The sequence below is a fragment of the Caretta caretta genome, chromosome 9 (assembly GCF_965140235.1).
Source record: "Caretta caretta isolate rCarCar2 chromosome 9, rCarCar1.hap1, whole genome shotgun sequence".
Classification (NCBI taxonomy): domain Eukaryota; kingdom Metazoa; phylum Chordata; order Testudines; family Cheloniidae; genus Caretta; species Caretta caretta.
In genome coordinates, this window is record NC_134214.1 from 84,617,850 (window position 1) to 84,637,029 (window position 19,180).

The 19,180-nt window shown below is 42.1% G+C and overlaps 1 protein-coding gene across 7 annotated transcripts in view; it reads left to right on the forward strand.

Moving 5' to 3' along the window:
- The window catches only part of CHRDL1 (chordin like 1), a 166,956-nt gene that overhangs the window by 115,083 nt on the left and 32,693 nt on the right, over window positions 1–19,180 (forward strand). For 4 of the 7 annotated variants that reach the window (XM_048864106.2, XM_048864101.2, XM_075132505.1 and 1 more), the window contains exons 2-4: window positions 3,245–3,394; window positions 5,249–5,361; window positions 9,206–9,299. In XM_048864106.2, coding sequence (XP_048720063.1) covers window positions 3,298–3,394; window positions 5,249–5,361; window positions 9,206–9,299 — 304 coding nt within the window. In that variant the 5' untranslated portion in view covers window positions 3,245–3,297. The remainder of the gene's footprint in view (window positions 1–3,244; window positions 3,395–5,248; window positions 5,362–9,205; window positions 9,300–19,180) is intronic. The other 3 variants (XM_048864105.2, XM_048864104.2, XM_048864102.2) reach the window with 1 other exon arrangement.

Consider the following 19,180-nt stretch of genomic DNA (forward strand, 5'->3'; position numbering starts at 1 on the left):
CGCTGTGGCATGGACCGACACACCTACCGGGGCCCGCTGGTCCTCTCCGAACCCGAGCCCCGTTTGGGATCCCCCCACCTGGCTCCTCGCTGCTGATCGCTTGCCGCTTGGCCGGGGGCTGCCGCTCCGGTCTCCCGGAGGTGACATACCCTTCGCTTGCCCCCTTTTCCGCCCGCCACAGGGGGCTGGCTTCCCTGTGTCCCTGAGCAGGGCTGGATGGGGCTCACCGGCTAGGGAACTCGGCAAGCCGCTCCCCTTTGCCCCAGGTGACCCCGCTCAAGTTAGTCTTTGAACTCAACTTTCGTCCCGCTTATGGGTGGGGGGCTGAGAACTCTGCAAAGGCTACACAGTCCTCTGTGTCCTATAGGAGTAATACGGGCTTTAACCATTAAAAGCCAGTGCTCTGGCCAGGGCTGCATCAAACTAGCTTTTATTACAATTGGCTGCCCTTGTAAGAAAACAAGCCTAATGCAGTGCCTAGGAAATCTTTCCCCCCTACTGCACTTTGTCGATGAGAAAACAACAATGTATGTTCTCAGTGGTACATTTTTATGTTACAAAAGGACAGCAAGCCACTCCATCCGTGACTGACATTTCTTAAACTAATGTGTTGCATTTCTTGCCATTTACATCTTGTGCTCACTAACCAGATTAAACTTCTAGGAGAAAGTTTATCTGAATATATTTGGTGGCTAGTTGCATGTAATAACATTGATCATGTCACTGACCTTTAAAAATGTATTCAAATTTTCTTTGAACATTCCTGCTTCCTTTTAATAATATAAAGTGTGGACCCATGCTCTGTCATTTTTAGCTATTAAATGGGATTTATTGGAAATCAAAAGACATGAAAATAGGGCTTTGTTTTCTGCCTTGTTTCAGTCCTGGGTAATGCTAATTAACAATGGGGTTCTCACTGATGACTACCAATAATGGATAATAAAAAGGTTAATTTTAATAGCAATTAATTAGCTCAGCATATTTTCAACTGAGGATATTGCTCAAAAATAGAGGGAATGTGTTTATTGCTAAAAGTACCTGTGCTTGGGTTTATTGTAACAATGAGTTTGACATTAAAGAGATTAAAAATCCATTTAATTTCCATTGTTAATTCCTCTATTTCATTGTACTATTTAACATTCCTTTAAGCAAGATGGGGTTTAAAGAAATGACATTTTGAAATGAAAGCATTTCTGAGTTCTTTCCAGTCTAGCTAACAATCAAAGTGCTCCCAAGACTCCAAGAGGAGTAATGGTGCTCCATTTACAAAGATTTTTTGCTCAAACAACCAGACAGCAGCCAAAAAAAGTCGGAGTATTTAAAATGCCCACATTTTGCCAGTTCTAGTGATCTAAGGCATGCTACTGTTGCTCTGAATACCGGCATGTTACACTGAGACTAAATTGCAATTTTTTTCATTTTAAACAAGTTTTTTTAAAAGTATTTGTCTTAGAAAATGTCCTGTGAGATCTGAACAGATTGAGGGGAAAAATGATAACGAACTTTTGTTCCTAAAATGAAATTTTATTTCTTGTTCCCAAGAAGAAATTTAAATTCTATTTTGCTATTGTGTAAAGAGCACCCTTTAAAAGTTACATTATGCTTTTGAATGTTCTCAGATGCATTTTAAATTATTTAGAATGAGGTTATACACTACCAGCCAGAGGTCAATGATGAGTAGACAGAGTGGTTGTATGGTTTTGAATGGGGAGGGTAGATAGTCATGCTTCTGGTGTTGTTTTGGGGACTGGGAGTGGAAGAAATAGCATAAGAGAGAAAAACCATACATAATAGATCAAATCATCCATATTATCAGCCCCTTGTTATAGAATCCCAAGTCAGAAAGAATAGATGTTTAAAAAGTGTTATTGATCAGTACATGACTTAAAATGATTACTTTGTAGCTTGTATAAGCATTTTGTTTAGTTTCTTTAAGGAGAATTTGAAAAACAGTATTTTAAGGTGAACTTGGGTTGTTTTTTCTCAGTGCTTCTCAATTCCTCTAAATTGTCCTTAATTTTTTAATTTACATGTACAGTAAATATTTCTGCTTTGAAAATGCATCACTGAAACCTTGTGAAATTTGGGTCCAGCATTCAATTTTTGACAAGTCATCTTCAGATGACTTATCTAAAGAGGTCAAATGACTTGAACATATTTTTAAAAGTTTATATAATTGTTTAAATCGCCAACAGTGAATTACTTTTCAAACTTTCATAAGGAAAACCAATACTGAGACTGTTTAAAGAAACCCACATGAATAACACTGTAAATTATTCCCAACCGTCCTTTTAATGGGACAATAATTTTCTTTATTGTGGTTCACAAGTTTATTAGTTTATTGTTCCAGATTGGATTTTTTTTTTTAAAAAAGACCCATGTTAATTACAATTTGATCAGTTTCCTCTTTTCACTCTAAGGAGACTGACCATCTTGAAAAAGTCAGACAAAAGGCAAATAGAATTTGCGTTCTGGCACCATGAGTGCAGGTTTCAGGGCCAGGCATACTTGATGACTATGCTCCATGCTAACAGGGTGTTGATATTAAAGAGCTGCCTGAATAAAGACTGGCATGTCATTTGCATATTGTACCTTCAGCATAAAACTGCAGAATGCAGGGGTTATTAAAACAGGTTTCAAGGAAACGGTAAGAGTTAACTCCTGAACAATCAATTTTATGGAGTCCCAAAATAAGAGGAGATGGGGGATGAATTAATTTGGGGTGAAATCCTGAACCTACTGAAATAAATGGGAATGCACATTAAAGGGTTAACATATATTCAAGGTTCAGATTACTCTTACCATGGCAAAGCTAAGGCATTACAACCAACATTCATACTTCCTTCTTTACATACAAAAGATCTGATTCTGTCCATGGAAAAGATTCTAAACAAACTATTTCTCTTGTGAAAGAGGGTTTTAAGTATTTAGACTGCTTACACTTTGCAAGTTCTTTGCTTTGCAATCAGAGAAGGACTTCATAAGATGTAATACCCACTTTTCACCTTTTATGAAAGGGAATGTGGTCCATTTTCCACAAATGAAGCAATTTAATCTCAAGCCTAAAATGTTTCCACCAAACAAAGATCTGTATAGACTTTTTTTTGCTGTTGTTTTGTTTTGTCTTGTCTTGTTTTCTGGCAGCTGTCGATTTTTATATGTTGGTTGAAATCATATTGGAGACCTTCATCTTAAGTAGTCCCAGAGGATTTCAGTCTTAAATCTTTTCACATTTTCTTCCCAGCAGCTCAACATTCTGCCCTTTGAAGGATTTTTCTTTCCTTTTTGCTGGCAAAGATGAGGAAAAAATGGAGATTGGAGGACTTTCGATTTATCTTTTCCTGTGTGCTCTGGCTCCTTTTCATAGATGGAGGTAAATCGGAACAAGTAAAACGTAAGTAAACTTCAAAAGAATAATGCATCTATCATATTAAACTAAATGTGGGTTTTCCTGTTGTCTATCAATTGTGTGTGTCAAATAAAATTTTTATATGTAATAGAACTTTAACAACAGTTTTGCATTAAAATGAGCCTAACACAGAAAATATGTGTCTGCTTGTTTTCATTTAGTAAAATCAAATCAAAATAAATTGTGGTCTATTTCCCTAAAACTGTACAGTTTTCATCACATCATAAAGAACATAACACATCAAGCTGCCAGATCTGTTTTACTTCAAATGTCCTGCATACAGAGTGTGCTTAATTGCATTTTAGTGACCTCTATAAACATCTAACAGATTATCTGGATTTTGTCCCATCCATAAGTCTATTGTGCTGAGGTTTTCAGCCAGTGTAAACCTCCTCCAAGGCAGACCTGTTGTGTTCCAAAAAACGAATGAACTGGGTTAGAGATGAAATAGTCTTTGAGAAAATTAAGGATCCAGGCACTGTCAAAAACTTGGTGCGATATATAGAAAGGAACATAAACAAGACAATGGAAATATTTCTAGAAACCAAATGATCCATGGGAGATGTTAATACATTTCAGAAAGAGTGAGTGACAGCAGAAGGAGTAACTAACAGCACACTCCAGTATCTATAGGAAGACTATGGTCTTGCTAGGAGACACCTAGTGCCTTTCTCTACCTGCATGTGCAGCTCTTTCGGCCTGTGTCTGAGCTCAGTGCTTGCACTTCAAGGAGTCGTCACAGACAGAGTGTCAAATCTTTCCAACCCAGCTTCTTGTCCTAAGCAAGGGGATGCAGCAAAAAATCAACTGAATTGGTCCAAAGAAGGCAGTCTCTGCTCTCCTGAGCTTATTCACAAGAAAGACCTGTGCAAATTAGCCTTGCCCAGAGCAGAGGCAGCACAGGAAAATTCAGCAACTTCCAGTTGCAACTTCAGCTCATTACTTTTTCAGACACTAAGCGTCATTCACCATGCAGCTGTCTGAAGTGAAAGCAGATCACTTTACACATGCTACCAGTAATCCCTGCATCTTGCTACCTGCTTTTAGCAGACTGAATGCTAAGGGACATTCCACTCTCATTCTAACATTTGGGAGACAAGTATTTGTGTGTTGTTAGGAGATGTGTTTTTAAGAAGGGTGATAATTTATCATGAAGCTTGACATTAACGTTTACCAAAGCAGCATCACATAAGTAGATAGCTAAATTGTACCAGTTGTGTTTGCTGTTAGTTGCAAGTGGAAAACTATACTTGTGAAATTAGAGGCCTTTGCTGAGAAATAGGCCTCTAAAGATATCCTGCACACTGCTGCATAGATAAGATCAAGACACTGTATCAAATAACATGACATGCTCCTGTTTGATCTGGTTCTTAAACTATGGAAATATAGAACATGCACATTTCCTCATTCTGTCCTTCAACACTTCTGCTGTCCTGAGCAGAGACTGCTGCCATGCCTTTGAGCTGGGAACATTTTATTTACTATGAAATAGGCTGAGGGACTAAGCGCTTTCATTTGTGACTTACAAAGGATTTGAACCCAAGTCTCTAGGATATGAAAGGCTGGTGAATCAACCCAGTCTGAAAGCTACCACATCAGAAACCTGGTGGGTTTCTTGGCTAGAAACTGATATCCAGTATGAAGGCATTCATTTTTAAATTGGGATCTCAAAGAAAAGGAAAAAGTAGAATTCTTTACGAACTTCTTTGCACCTTAAACAAACACAGCTACCTGAGGTTTACATAGAGTCCTAATTGAGATACCACAGCTACCACTGCTTTCCTGCACTGAAAGGGATTATTAATTCATCGCTCTTTCTATTCCATATTATTTTAACAGATTCAGAGACATACTGTGTGTTTCAAGATAAGAAGTACCGTGTAGGAGAAAGATGGCATCCCTACCTAGAACCCTATGGACTCGTTTACTGTGTTAACTGTCTTTGCTCAGAGGTAGGTCAATTCAGGTTTAGCTCTTGTGACTCCTAGCATGTTCTTAACTGAGTACAAGTCCTTACATTGTATTTACACGGCAGTGGGGCCCAATCCTGCTCTCCTATAGTGTCCAGCTCCCATTGGCTTCCACAGCAACTGCAGAGTGAAAAGGTATTCCACAGCTGGGATCCCCTGCCTCAACAGAGAAGGGCAATATTGGCAAAAATACATAGATCATGCATGCCTTTTACAGTGATGGAACAGGCAAGAGACTCCTTAACTAGGCATCAGCCTTACATATTCTTTGCATTAAATCTTGACTAATATGAATCCTGCATCCACATATGGTCCTCACCGTTTTGGATGGAAGATTAGACTGAACCCAAGATTGTGTTGAGATCTAAATGCAACACCAACCTCTCCAGTAAGGCATTCCCACAGTAAGGAAATCTCCCTCAGAGCACTGGGGGAATTAGGCTGGGATGCCACAACTTATAAAAATCTAGGAAAAGGCAGGGAGAATGAAGGAGGAGAAAAGAAGGGGTTGGGGAGTTGGGAGAATTGGCTTTGACATGAAAGGATGAGCCCTTCTGGGTATGATTAGGCTCCCTTCAATTGGTGATTGATGTTTAGATACCACAGTGATAGACACTTAGCAACATGACAGTTAGCTGGGGTGGGGGAGAGGAGTATATCAGAGGGCAGAATTTGTCCCTTAAAGTGCTTTATAGTCATTTTAAACACAAAACCCACTATGGTTCAGGGATTTGAATCACTACCACGTGACACTCCAGATGTTGTGTTTGGTCTGCTATCTTTAGTGCTCAATAAATTCTTTTTGACCATTTATCCCCCTGCAAGTATAAAACACTGGACCCTGTGCAGCACTTATCCTAAAGAATCTGCTACTTCACTTTCATGCACACATACAAACAGTAGCACACAAGCTTGGCAGTGGTGTATATCTTCTCCTTCTGCTGCTCAGAAACATATCGAAAAGGGGGGAAAGTATCTTTTTTAAAGTTATAGGGTTTCAGGGCATGATCAGGTCCCCTTCAGTTGGTGATTGATGTTTAGATACCACAGTGATAGACCCCTTGGCAACATGACAGATAGCTTGGGGGGGCATATCGGAGGGCAGAATTTCTCCCTGAGTGCTCTAAAAGGACTATACAGAAAACCCACCACGGTTCAGGGATTTGAATCACTAACACATGTAACACTCCAGAGTTTTAAAGTTATGAGGATTTTCCATTCACTTTTGCTAACCCTCCATGAATGTTTAAAAATCCTTCTGAATCAATAAATGGTAAAATGCTCATTAAACTGCTTAAAGGGTGGTGCCTTCCCGATTGTGGGGATTGGGGGAAATTAATTTGAGACTTTAGGTGTCTGAAGAGAAATTATCAATCAGTGATTTTTAGAAAGAAGTTAGACGAGCTGGAGGAAAAGGAAATCATGTGGAATGCAAACAGCGTATGAGCCTCATAGATATTAACATTAAAGGAGAACTGCCATGTTCCATGCAAACCCATTCATCATAAGATTCATGTGGGGAAAATCCTGTTTCCACAAACACACATGGATTGAATGACAACAGAACTGGTGCAAAGGGATATGGGAGGGTGGAAGTAGGATAGAAGACCATGTCCACCCTATGAAGGAGGCTACGCACGATCTTTCATGAGGTGGTTACAACATTCCTGACATGGCCGCATAGAGGGTAGGTGCACCACCAAGCAGAGCCCAGAAGTGGCTCCCTGCATCTCAGTGGATCCAGGACTACATGGATCCACCAGCCAATTCCCTCCTTCCCCCTCTTTGCAGGGGTGCAAAAGTAGCTGTGGAGTAGAAGCACAGCCACTCTGCAGCCTGGATGGGAGGATTTCCTGTGGACATCCCCAGTGCTCATCCATTTACTCCAGCTTCATGCTTGGACAAAGATTTAGCTCAAAGAAATGCCACCTGAATGTTGACCTATAGTGAGAAGGCTCTTATTTTAAGGGGGAAAATACAGCAGTAAATTAGTAGTAATTGGTATTTCATGTTTTACAGTGATTGCATGTTCCTGTTTAAAAGCAAAAGCTTACGGGTTCAAAGTAAAGCAGAGTACCTAAAGAGAAGTCATTATCTCCCACAAGGCAGGGTCAGGTCGAGTTAGAATTGCACACAGACTGTTAGGTTCAGTTAAGCGAAGTGTTTATAAACAGCCAGATCATTATTCTACTCTGAAAAGTGACTCTATAAACAGGGCACCTTCTTACTCAATAGAGCTGCTTCCTGTGTGTGTTCAGAGTCAAATCTGCAGCCGTCAGTGTCTAAAAAGTTTACTACTTTTTAAGCAGTGCAGACACAGCTAAGAAAGAGGGAGCTGAATTCTATTATTCCTTGTTTATCATAATCAGAATTGCTTACTACGTTCTAATCAGTTACAACAGTGTAAACCCGCTGAAGGCAATGGTGTCGCTGAGGATAGCACTTGGCCTGCAGAACATATTATGTTAATGATGCACAAGAAGGAAAGACTCTAGCTTGGTTTTCAGAGCTCAGGTTGAGTTTGAATGGCTGGTAATTCAAAAAAACCCACCATTTTGGGTCAATTTTTTGTTGATGTAAATAGGCAAAAATCTCCATTAAAGCCAATGGAGGTAGGCTCATTTACATCAGCAGAGAATTTAACATTTATACTGCAGCAATGCCTCTGAACCAATCGGTGTGGGGTCCCATCACGCAAGGCACTGTGCAGACCTATAGTAAATGACAGTCGCTGTGCCCCAAAGAGTTTACAACAAAAAGACTGGCCTGTTTTTTGCAACCCCAGCACATCCAATCTGGAATCACTGAGACACAAAGTTTTAGAGTCATTTTTCAGAGTGGAATTGCACTTTATGATGATGACAAGGAATGTTTCTGTATAGTGATGGGACCATATCAAGGCATGCTAATGTATGTGTTGGAGCCCAATCGAATGGAAACTGATTGGCTGGACCAGTCTCATAGTATTCTGATGGCCCATGTGAAGTTGAAATGGATTTATTTCACGCTACTCCAGAAACTACAATCATTCACAAACATAGCACAGCATCAATGTTCATGTTGAAGAGTCTTTCTTATTTACAAACATTAACAGCTTTCATAGCTAAATTAAGGGTATGAATTAAAGATGGGAAGTGGAAATCTAAAATAGATAGTGTTTTCTTGAGTAACATGGATAGTCTTTTCTGGTGTAACATAGATGGTTTAGAGACATCGGAGACTGAATATTCCCTGTGCTTTAATTATAAATCAAACCTAGATATGGTCAAACAGAATATTACATTAATTATGAATAATTAACCCTATTCCCAAATCCTGCTCATATTTCTTAGAAAAATAACTATTTACCAACTGGTTTTCTTTGCCTATTGGGGAATCAATACAATGAGAACAGAGGACTCTCTGCAGGTTTAGTGGAAGAATTAAAAATTACAGACTCTATGATCTCTTTTGCTCTCAAATGAATCCTCAACAGGAGGTGCCTCAGAGACCTGTCATTCGTTATATATCCCTTAGCCTTGGAAAAGCAGTTTCTAATTACAATTTGGCTCAAAAGACACTTGAATACACAAGTGAAAATTGTTGAGATCCCATTTCTAGATGCTCCCTTTGATTTGAAAGCATTTATGCTATTTTGTGGATTTATTCCACATTCTAATTTCAGTTACTACAGTGTAAATCTGGAATCAGTGGAGTGACCCCAGGCTTACACTGGTGTAACTGAGATCAGAATCTGGCCCATAACAGTCTTCACCATAATACCTAAATGCAGAATAGAGGGCACAATACCCAATCCATGCATTTAATTGTTGCATTCCTTCCCCAGAATGGGAACGTATTATGCAGCAGAATAAGATGTCCAAGCCTACACTGCCCTACTCCAGTGCACATGCCACAGCTGTGCTGCCCACGGTGTCCAGGTAATGAACGTTTGCAGAACCATAATTTGCTCTTGAACGTACTCCATTATTCTAGGCTATAGGAAGCAGGGTATTGCCCTGACTAGGAAACTGATGAAAAGCTTTCATGCAGAAAACCCCAGTATACACTCCTTTTATAATAGGAGGGAGGCTTGTTCTATGTTATAATAAGCCCTAGTATTTCCTACAGTGGTTTCTTCTGGGATTTCGTTGTAATGCTTAGCATGACAGTGGTGTCAAGATTTATTTTTTAAAATGGTCACTTACAGATTGTACAGCATTACTAAGTAGTTGTTCCAAAACGCTATGACCAAGGTGCAATTGTATAACATCACTGCACAATTGGAGTCCTACATCTCATATCCTAGTATAGCTTGTAATTAAGGACTGCTATAAATCACAGAAGCAGAGCTGTTGACATTTGTGACGATATAAATCTGATTAGTTACTGTATAGTAAATTCTTGCAGACTGTACATTTATTAGACGTTCATTGTTAAGAGCCACTGTATGAAGGAGGTTACGCAGAACCTTTCATGCGGCTGTTACAACATTCCCGACATGGCCTAAAGGCTGGTAGGTTTGACTGGATTTTTCCCCTAAGCTTGTCTCTTAATGGTACCCCTCGTTTCCAGCTATAAAAGGCTATTTATGCAGCACTGTAGAAAGGGTGTTTATTTGGCTCTCTCCAGAGAGAGTTTTGTTGTCTGAGGAAAGAACCGTTCCACTACTGAAACATGTGAGCAGAGGGTGGTATGTGAGAGGAGGGCTGTGAACTTGGGCGTCAGTCTGCTACGCATTAGGGCTAGGAGAATATTTGAAGTGCCTGCCACAATGCAAGCATAACACACTGAGCAGTGTGGTATGTTCGCCCTCTGTGCCCAACATGGGCGGTGGGTATCAAAGGCCAGGGGAGGCTAAGCTTCGCCTATCCCAGGCCTGTGGCCATGCTCATGCTCTGTCCCAAGGCCCTGCCCTCGCTCCTCCTCTCCCCCGAAGCTGGTGGGGGCTCAGCTCAGCTCGGGTCTCGGGCCGGTGGCGGCTCAGGCTGGTGGCCCATGGCAGCTGGGGTGGGGTCAGGCCAGGAGCGCGGGGAGCTCTAGCCAACCAGCACAGCTGGGCTGGGCCTGCTGGGGCTCCTCCAGCCGCAGGGAGGCAGGTTTAGGGCTCCTCCGGCCACGGGGGCTTGGGGCTCCAGCAGATGGGGGTGTGTGCTTGGGCAGAAGGGGTGGGGTCGGGGGGCGAGCCTCCCCAAAAGGGGGGTTCACCCGCCACACATGGTGCCCAGAGGATACAAGTCTGTTACAGCTCTCAGCTAGGGAGCATGGCTCCAATAGCAGCTCATGGTTTTAGCTCTGGAGGTCCCTGGCTCAATCCTTTGTGTCAGTCAAGATTGCAGCTGTCACACAAACTCAGCTGATTAATTTGGCTAAATCTATCTCCTAATCTCTCCTGCTCAGCAATGCAGGGCTGCTCTCTCCAGGAAGTTTTCCAATGCTCTGTCCTGGCTACATTTGTATCCCAAGCAACAAGGCTTTCACCACTCAATTTGTGAGATTACATTCCACCATGTAATAGATTTTGGGTCCTCACAAATGAGGCCATGCAACAGGCCTTACCTGAATACCCGCAAGCAGAAAGTTGAAGTCCTGACATAGAACTTCCCGGTGCACAAGGGTGGAATAATGACAGCAGGGCTGCAGGCACTCAGGAGTAAGTCAGGAAACTAACAGCAGCCACCTGGTAGTCAGAGGGGGAGGAGCCTCTAGGGAGGCAGGACTCCATGATCAGTTGCTAGGGTGAAGCACACACAGATTTTTTTGATTGCTTTCCTGCAATGACACATGCATCCTAAACCTCAAGGATCCAGCCTTGGGGAGAAAAACCTTGCATGGAGACAGCACTCTTATCGTTAGCTGCTGCTGCAGGTTGTAGTTCGGTTGTTTCCTACGATGATAGGAAACTCCAGTGATTACTCTATGGTCCAAATAAATCTTGTTGCTTGGAAGTGCCAGAGCTTTTGCCATTGGCCATTCATTTGAATTACCATCTTAAATGTCTGTAAGATTCAATCATGTGTTTCTCATCAGAGCTTCCCAAACTGCAGTTTGGAAATGGGTCGTACTCGAGTCATGTCACTTCAGACTCTTCCTCCCGCTGCTCCACAAGCACTGTGTAGTGCCATCCCCCAAATACATGCCTCCTTATGTAATGAACAGAGGTAATGCCAGGAGGCGAGAACTTTAATTGGAAACTGGTACTTCATAGCTACCCCGGGAGAGAGGCTGTTGAGGGGGATCCCTCCGAGGGAAGCTGGCAATGCTATCCTTTTGGAATTAAGATCTCCCCCAGCCACAGCACTATGGTTCCTGCTGGCACCAAAAGGTGCCGTTTCCACCCCACACTCTCCCCTTGCCAAGATGAATTTTTTTACCAATTGTCAAATGCACATACATATGATGTATCTTCTAATTTTCTTCAGTGTCTCCCAGCTGCTGCCATAGGTTCATGGCAAGCCTTTCCATAATCTTTTCATGTTTGTCGTCCTTTGAAGCTTAGTCTTCATTTTGCTGGTAAATCCAGGGTCTGTGTCTTTCATACACAGAGATTTTTCTCCCTTTACAGCTCTGTGAACCATGTGCTTTATTACCTGAGTTAGATTATGCTGATACTACAAGGGTCTTCCAGAAAGCTGAGATCACTTTTCAGCTGGTGCCACACAATGGAAATTTCTGTGGTCTGTGCATGTTCATGAGCCCAGGTACTGAAGGACAGATGTCCGCATCTAAAAAGGCATCAAAACAACTAGTACCCTAAACTGGCAAACTAGAATGACTGAAGAATTAGCTTACAATGGGCCATGGAATCTGAACTCCTTACATGCACCTAAAGCTTGTCCATCCAGATCAGGACGGAGGTACTTTTGCAGGATGGGATAGGGGACCCTTGCACTGCAACTGTTTGATCAGGATGAGTTCCGTTAATAATTAGAGAATTTTAGTCTGCAGGCCTGTCTGAATGGTACCATTCATGGAAACACAGTGCCCCGATTAGTTTTTGAGGCATGTAGATGAATCCCACAGTCATGACATTACTATGGACAACATTTATAAATGTAACTAAATTTAAAATATAAACTATACATTTTCTACATTGAGCAATGTGCCTGAGTCATTCCAATATGGAGCATTCAAAGTAAGGTTTAAGATGATAAAGTGAATATTTGAATACGAGGTGTCGCAAATTTATAATAGGAGTAAAAATGTACACTTCACTGTTTAGAAAGGGTTTCCGTATTCCACTTGCTGCTTTGATCTTCAGATATGTTTTGCTGGGTATTCCAACATATTGGCATCAGCCCATCTGGCTCCATCATTTTTTAAGCTTACTGCCCAGATACACACACGGGCTTCCAGGAACTTTCATGATTAGTAACACATTTATGTTCAGACTCCTGTGGTGTTATGATTTTTCAGCATGTATCGAATTCAATCTGTTCCTTTTCTCATTTAATTTTTTATTCAGCTATTGAAATAGCTGTAACAGAAAATGCAAGGCAGTGGTATACAAATAATCTAACACAAGAAGAGGTTTCTTGCAAGTCATATGTAGTCATATTAGAATGTCAGAGATTCAATCCTGCAAACTGCTGAGAGCTCTCACCTCTCATTGACTTGCATATTATGTATAAATATAGGGACACGTGTATATTACAATGCATGTTGCATTGGATTAGAACAGGGGTTCTCAATCTGGTGGTCATGAAAAGCTTTCAGGGGCCATCACCACTCTGCACCTCCCATACTGTTAAATGGGAGAGGCGCAGTTATATCCTGGCTAGGAAGAATAGAGATTCAGGGAGTTACAGTCTAAAAAGTTTGAGAGCCACTGGATTAGACCACCACTTCCAAGAGTAAATGACTTACCTGAGGAACACTGAAATCTAAACTGAGGGGGAAACAAATTAGGGGCCTAGATTCTATTGAAGTCAAGAAGAGTTTTAATGAACTTTAATGGGAACAAGGTCAGGCCTACACAGAGAGGTTAGGAAGAAAGGGGGGGAAAAACAGGAAATAGTAATAGCAAGGCTGCTGACCTACCATCAAACGGACACTGCTGGTGCAAGAGTGGTTGGTTTCTCCAATATAGAATGTACCTTTATTGACTGACAAGGCACTGTATGAAATTGTAGTAGGAATAAATCTCAACTTCTTAGTTCCTTCCTTGAAGATTTCAAGTGGACTAGAAGAAAAATACTCTGCACCAAATTCTTTATGAACACAAAGAGTACAGGATCTTCTCTATGAAGAAACAAACCTGAGTCAGTAACATGGATCCAAACACAGAGAACTTTGTGGGAATTTGGATTTGGATCCAAAATTCATGGCTTGCTTTTGAAACCCCAGATCCAAACAACCCAGTCTGCGTGGCAGTCTAGATCTAGACCTGCAATTTGCACTGCAGTCCATGCGTAACCCCTGCTAGCAATGAGTTTTCCCATGTTTAACTCACCAAGATGAAGAGTAGAATATACCCAATTCTAAAGGAACTTTATCACTAGGAGTTCTTATATCTCCCATGTAACTAGACTGTCTACACTTACCATGGATCGACGCTGCGGCGATCGATCCACCAGGGGTCGATTTAGCGGGTCTAGTGAAGATCCGCTAAATTGGCCGCAGATCGCTCTCCTGTCGACTCCGGAATTCCACTGGAACGAGAAGCATAAGGTAAGTCAACAGGAGAGTTTCTCCCATTGGCCCAGTGCGGTGTAGACACTACATAAGTCAATCTAAGCTACATCGACTCCAGCTACTTATTCACATTGCTAGAGTTGCTTAACTTAGGTCAACCTAACCCCATAGTGTAGATCTGCCCTCAGTGTGGTCATAGTCAGTAGAAAATAATATCGATATAGTGCCTTCTCACTGGTGCATTTCTGGCATATAGCCGTTCTAGCCAGGCAGGCAGGGAAATTGGCCAAGTGACCCATACTACCACAGCGGAAAGAGTGAGGAGCCAGCAACTTTTGCTGTGGAGCAGGAGTAGGTAGCACCATATGACTCTGGGTGATGGAAGCAGGAGGAGCAGATGCTGGTTTAAGTGTAGACAAAAAGTTAGCTGCAGTCTGAGACACTGAGCCCCTTGCAGTCAGAGCCCTCTGAAATGTCTCCCTCTTAGTGATCATGGCATCAAAAGTTAGAGTTCTAGCATCTTCACCTAGTAACCATTTGCCCAGGTGGTTATTGGCTATGCCAATCACAAACATCCCTCAGCATGATCATCATAACATCCCCAAATTCACAGTCCTGGGCCACCTGCCACAAACAGCATGCAAACTCAGATATGGTTTCATTGGGCTGCCGGCGAGCTTTAAAAAATGTTTTCCTCTAGCAGAACAGAATCTGCAGTGCTGAAATACTCATTGAGGCACTGCACAGCTGCATCAAAAGGAGAACGTGGGCTCCGGGAGGCCACCATAAACATCTACGCCATCATGGCCTAAGCAGTTCTTCAGCGTGGGAGAGTTGCAGGATCTGTACATTTGTGTGCTGTGGTACACAGGTTCACAATGATGGGAGGCCTGAAGTGCACACTGTAAATGTGGAGCTGCATGAGACTACCTTAACTAGGGACCCTGATGTTTCCTCAGCATAATTAAGTACTAGAAATGTCCATACTGGGTATGGAAGGTGGTCTTCCATGCATCTCCTTTCTGGATCCGTACCAAGTTGTATGCTCCACAGAGGGCAAGTTTCAGGAAGATCTTGACAGAGCAAAGCCTCTCAGAGTTAATTGATTTGGGGTAGGGATACCAGTTGCAAACAGTGACCTTATTTAGCATCCTGTAGTCCACTCAGAGCAGTAGCGATCCATCCTTTTTTACAAAGAAGATCAGTGTCCCAGCTGGAGAGGTGGATGGATATATGAACCCCTTTCAAAGGTTCTCTTGAAGGTAGCTCTGGAGGGCCTATAGCTTGGGCTCAGAGGGTAGATGTGGTCAAAGGGAACCTCTGTTCCCAGTGGAAGATCAATGGGGCAGTCATAACTGCGATGGGGCAGCAAGATATCTGCTTTCTTCTTGTCAAACATGTCAAGGAAGTCTTGGTACCTGACTGGTATCACAGGGGCTGTACAATGAGACATGGAAGATGCTGCAATCACAGCCAAATTTATTCAATAGTGAATCTGGTTGCCGGAGCGGGGAGGGTGGCGGGGGGGCGGTGTCAAGAGCAGGGGCGGCAGGTGGTGTGGCTTTCACTTGCAGGACTTTAATCTATGCCTGCAGATTCTATATAGCACCCACTATCTCTGAGAGGGAGACATTGGTCTCTTTGGGATCTCTGCTCACAGAACTGGTCCTCTATTTCCCTGAATGATTCCTTCCTTTGAAATAGGCTGCTCAAACTCTCAGGAGACTGGGTTGTAGGCAATCAGGTCTAGTGGCTGGAGCAGGAGTCAGGCCCAGTGATTGGAGTCTAAATGCCAGAGCAAAGTATCAAGATGGTCACAACCAGGAACCAAGACTGAGACACAGAACTATAGCCAGAGCAAAGGGGTGAGACAGAGTCAGAGCCAGAAATCAGAGCAGAGGGTCAGAATCGGATTACCTGGAGGCTTGTCTGATTTGCACAATTATTATGCCTGCATGTAAAAATTGGACATTTACATGCTCAGAGAGCAAGTGAAGTCTCTTACTGGGCAACTCGGTACAAAGACTGGGCGCATAGTTGCACAAACCAGTTAGGTGCAAAATGGCAACACTGACATTTGAAAAAGTCAGAGTCTCAAGAGTTCAGGAAAATGAGTGGGTTTGCTATTCTAACAATATGGAGTATGAAAGCCTCATGTCAGAATGTCACAGAGCATCAGAAATTAGTGACCAACTATTCTGGCAACGCTCATTTACTCATTACCAGCAACACATGAACATCAGAATCCCTGGAGGTTTGGTTCAGGTGAGTACCAAAGTTCAGAGTAAGCTTATCTGAAGCTCTTGATGCCCCAAATCTGAACTAGAAACATAATGAGAACAGGCTTTCCTGGGTGGTTTCCAATACTGCCTGCTACTCAGGGTTTAGCTCAGTGTTCGTGTTGCTTTCCAGTTCACCTATAATACTAGATTAATTAGCACTGCTAGCTAATCTCTCCAGGTGGAATTGTCACACCCAGTTTCTTTTGGTCATTTAAAAAAAAGGTCTATTTGAAAATCAGCTACTCAACATGCTTTGAAATAAACCCGTATCTATATATACAGATTAGGCAGTTACAATGGACTGCCATGATATCTTGTTGAGAATTTTTCAAAGGTATTTGGTGAAAGACAAATTCGGCAGAGCTTCCAGGGCGTTTCAAGTACAGCTCAAAATGCATCAAGACTCCATGCAGTTTGCTACCCTGGAACACTGGGGACATGATTTATACAGTGGTTCAGCCTTAGAGTGTGAACTAAAATGTAGCTACAGAGAAAGCTTTTTTTTTTTTTTAAATAGTTCCCCTCAGACTTTTTGTTGGGCTATTTTTTATGCCACCATAAAAGAAAATACAGGAAATTAAACCTCACAAAAATATATTAAAACAACACAGAGTCTGACTTTAACCCAAGAAAGTTAAAAATAAATCCTTGAGCATTTAGGCTGAAAGGGCATCCTTAACTCAGCTCCGTATGGAAACTCATACTGCCTAGGTAAAGCATTGCTGGTCCCTTCAAGAGGTGGGTGATCTTACACATGCTATGGGCCGGTTATATTAAAGACCAAGTGGTCCCCTCATCTTTGAATTGCCTTGTTCTTTCTGAGTTTAGCCTAGTCATTGAAGTTACTTTAATATAAGGTGTTTTGTGATTTAATATCTTTGACACCTGCATCGCAGAGCTGCTCATATGGATTCTGTTAGTACTTGTGTTCACAGTTGTTTGATAGTGGATAGCTTTTCAATTGAAATTTATTGTCACCTTCAACCACTCCTCAAAAGCAAAACAATTAATTGCTTTTTAAAAAAAACCCAGACTCTGAGCCACATTATTTATATTTTATTTACATTTCAGATTTATATAAAATTAAATTGTGATGCATGAACAACAGGAAAAGGCTCTCTGCAGATGGACTGGATAGACTTTAGATAAGGACCTCTGTGAAAAAGGGATGCAGTTAATATGCACCGCCACCCACAATGCAAATGAATAAAACAGAAAAATAATTTAGAAGATGAAATCACTAAGTTAAATGGACTTTAGATCCCTGTGATGTATTGAGGACTGTGTTGGAATTGCAGGCTATCATTTTAAGAGTGGGATGTTTCCTGGTCCTGCTTGCAGGCTATGGGTCTCTGTAGTAAAGTATCTGGGAGCATCAGTCTGAAGACAGCCAGTCAATAGTAAGATGGGGTGAGTTGCGGCTCTTGGTTTTAGGGAGCAGCCTGTTTCTTTCTGTGTGTTTTCAGGTTCTTGTGTGCTATTTTTTTTAATTCTAAGAAATAAAGTAGTGTTACACTGCAAACTTCCAGGCTGAATATTTGACGTTTTTATGTAACTTATGTGTGTATGCTGTGAACTTAATAGTACCAAGGGCTATAAGTAGGAGGAAAGAGATGAAATTAAGCAAAGGAAGTTTTAGAGAGAGAAAAATCAATTTGCTCTGTTACCCTATGCGAAAATCCCCCACAGGTCTCCCATCACAAATGTTATTTGAACCTAAACTGTATAAATCATTAGAAGATATGTTTCATTAGCACAACATAGTTGGTCTTCTCCAGCTCTGGTCCCTATGATCCCATGAAGGGTGAAGCAGGATTTAGTTCTGATGCTAACTGACTATAAAACATGTGTGACAAGGTAGATGAGGTGATATCTTTTATTGGTAAGAGAGACAAGCTTTCAAGCCACACAGAGCTCTTCTTTGGGTCTGGGAAAGGAACTCTGAGGGCTTGTCAAAACAACCTTGTCGCTAAAAGTCAGCGTGTGTAAATGCTCTTTGTCATCACTTTTGCCGTGAGCAGCATTAGCTTTGTCGGCAGGAGAGCACTCCTGCCGACAAAGCCGTGTTCACACAGCCACTTGTGTCGGCAAAACTTTTGTCTTTTGCCGGGGGAGGGGGGGGGTGGAGGGTGAGCTTTTTTAAGTACCTGTGAAAGACAAAAGTTTTGTCTTCAACTTCACAGTCTATGTAGACAAACCATGAGCTAAATGCACGTGGGAATAGATTGTTTAGCATAAGTTGTTAGCACATATTCTAAGGGACCAATCAAGGGAGAGAGGACCGCTGCAGTCAGATAAAACTTGAGCATCCCTTATCCTTTATGACATCGTGGTGTGAACACATTTGCTCTCTCACTAGCCCATGAGGTTAGCCTCAGTCTTGTCTAATAAAATAGTGCTCAGGAGAGAATCATGTACTGAAAGATGATGGTGCTTTTTTCTATTTTTGGGGCTCAATTCAGTCATCTAGACCCAATGCTGTATTAGTTGCAGGATTGGAAGGTGCACCAGCTGAGTGAGCGGTGGTGGTGAGAAGCACTGTGCCATTGTTAGAGAGGAGCACAGAAGACCCCCTCCCTGGGCACTGAAGGGGTTGTTCGGCGGCAGCCTTAACACACATGAAGAAAAGGCATGGCTTGCATTGTCCCTAGCACCAGCTCCTCTCCATGCAGAGGGATAAGGACATAGCCATGCATGCCGGGGTGGCCAGAATGTGGCCCTATTTTTCCCCTCCCACAAACACCTTTAAGCAGGAGTAGAAGTGATGGTGATAGTCCTAGAGAATCAGCAAATGCAGCTGAGTGAATGCAGAGTCCTGAGTGCTTAGAAAGTCTGTGTCATTTCTCTGAGCCAAGTTCTACAATCTGTCATCATAATCATCATGGTAAATCCCAAAGGACAAGGCC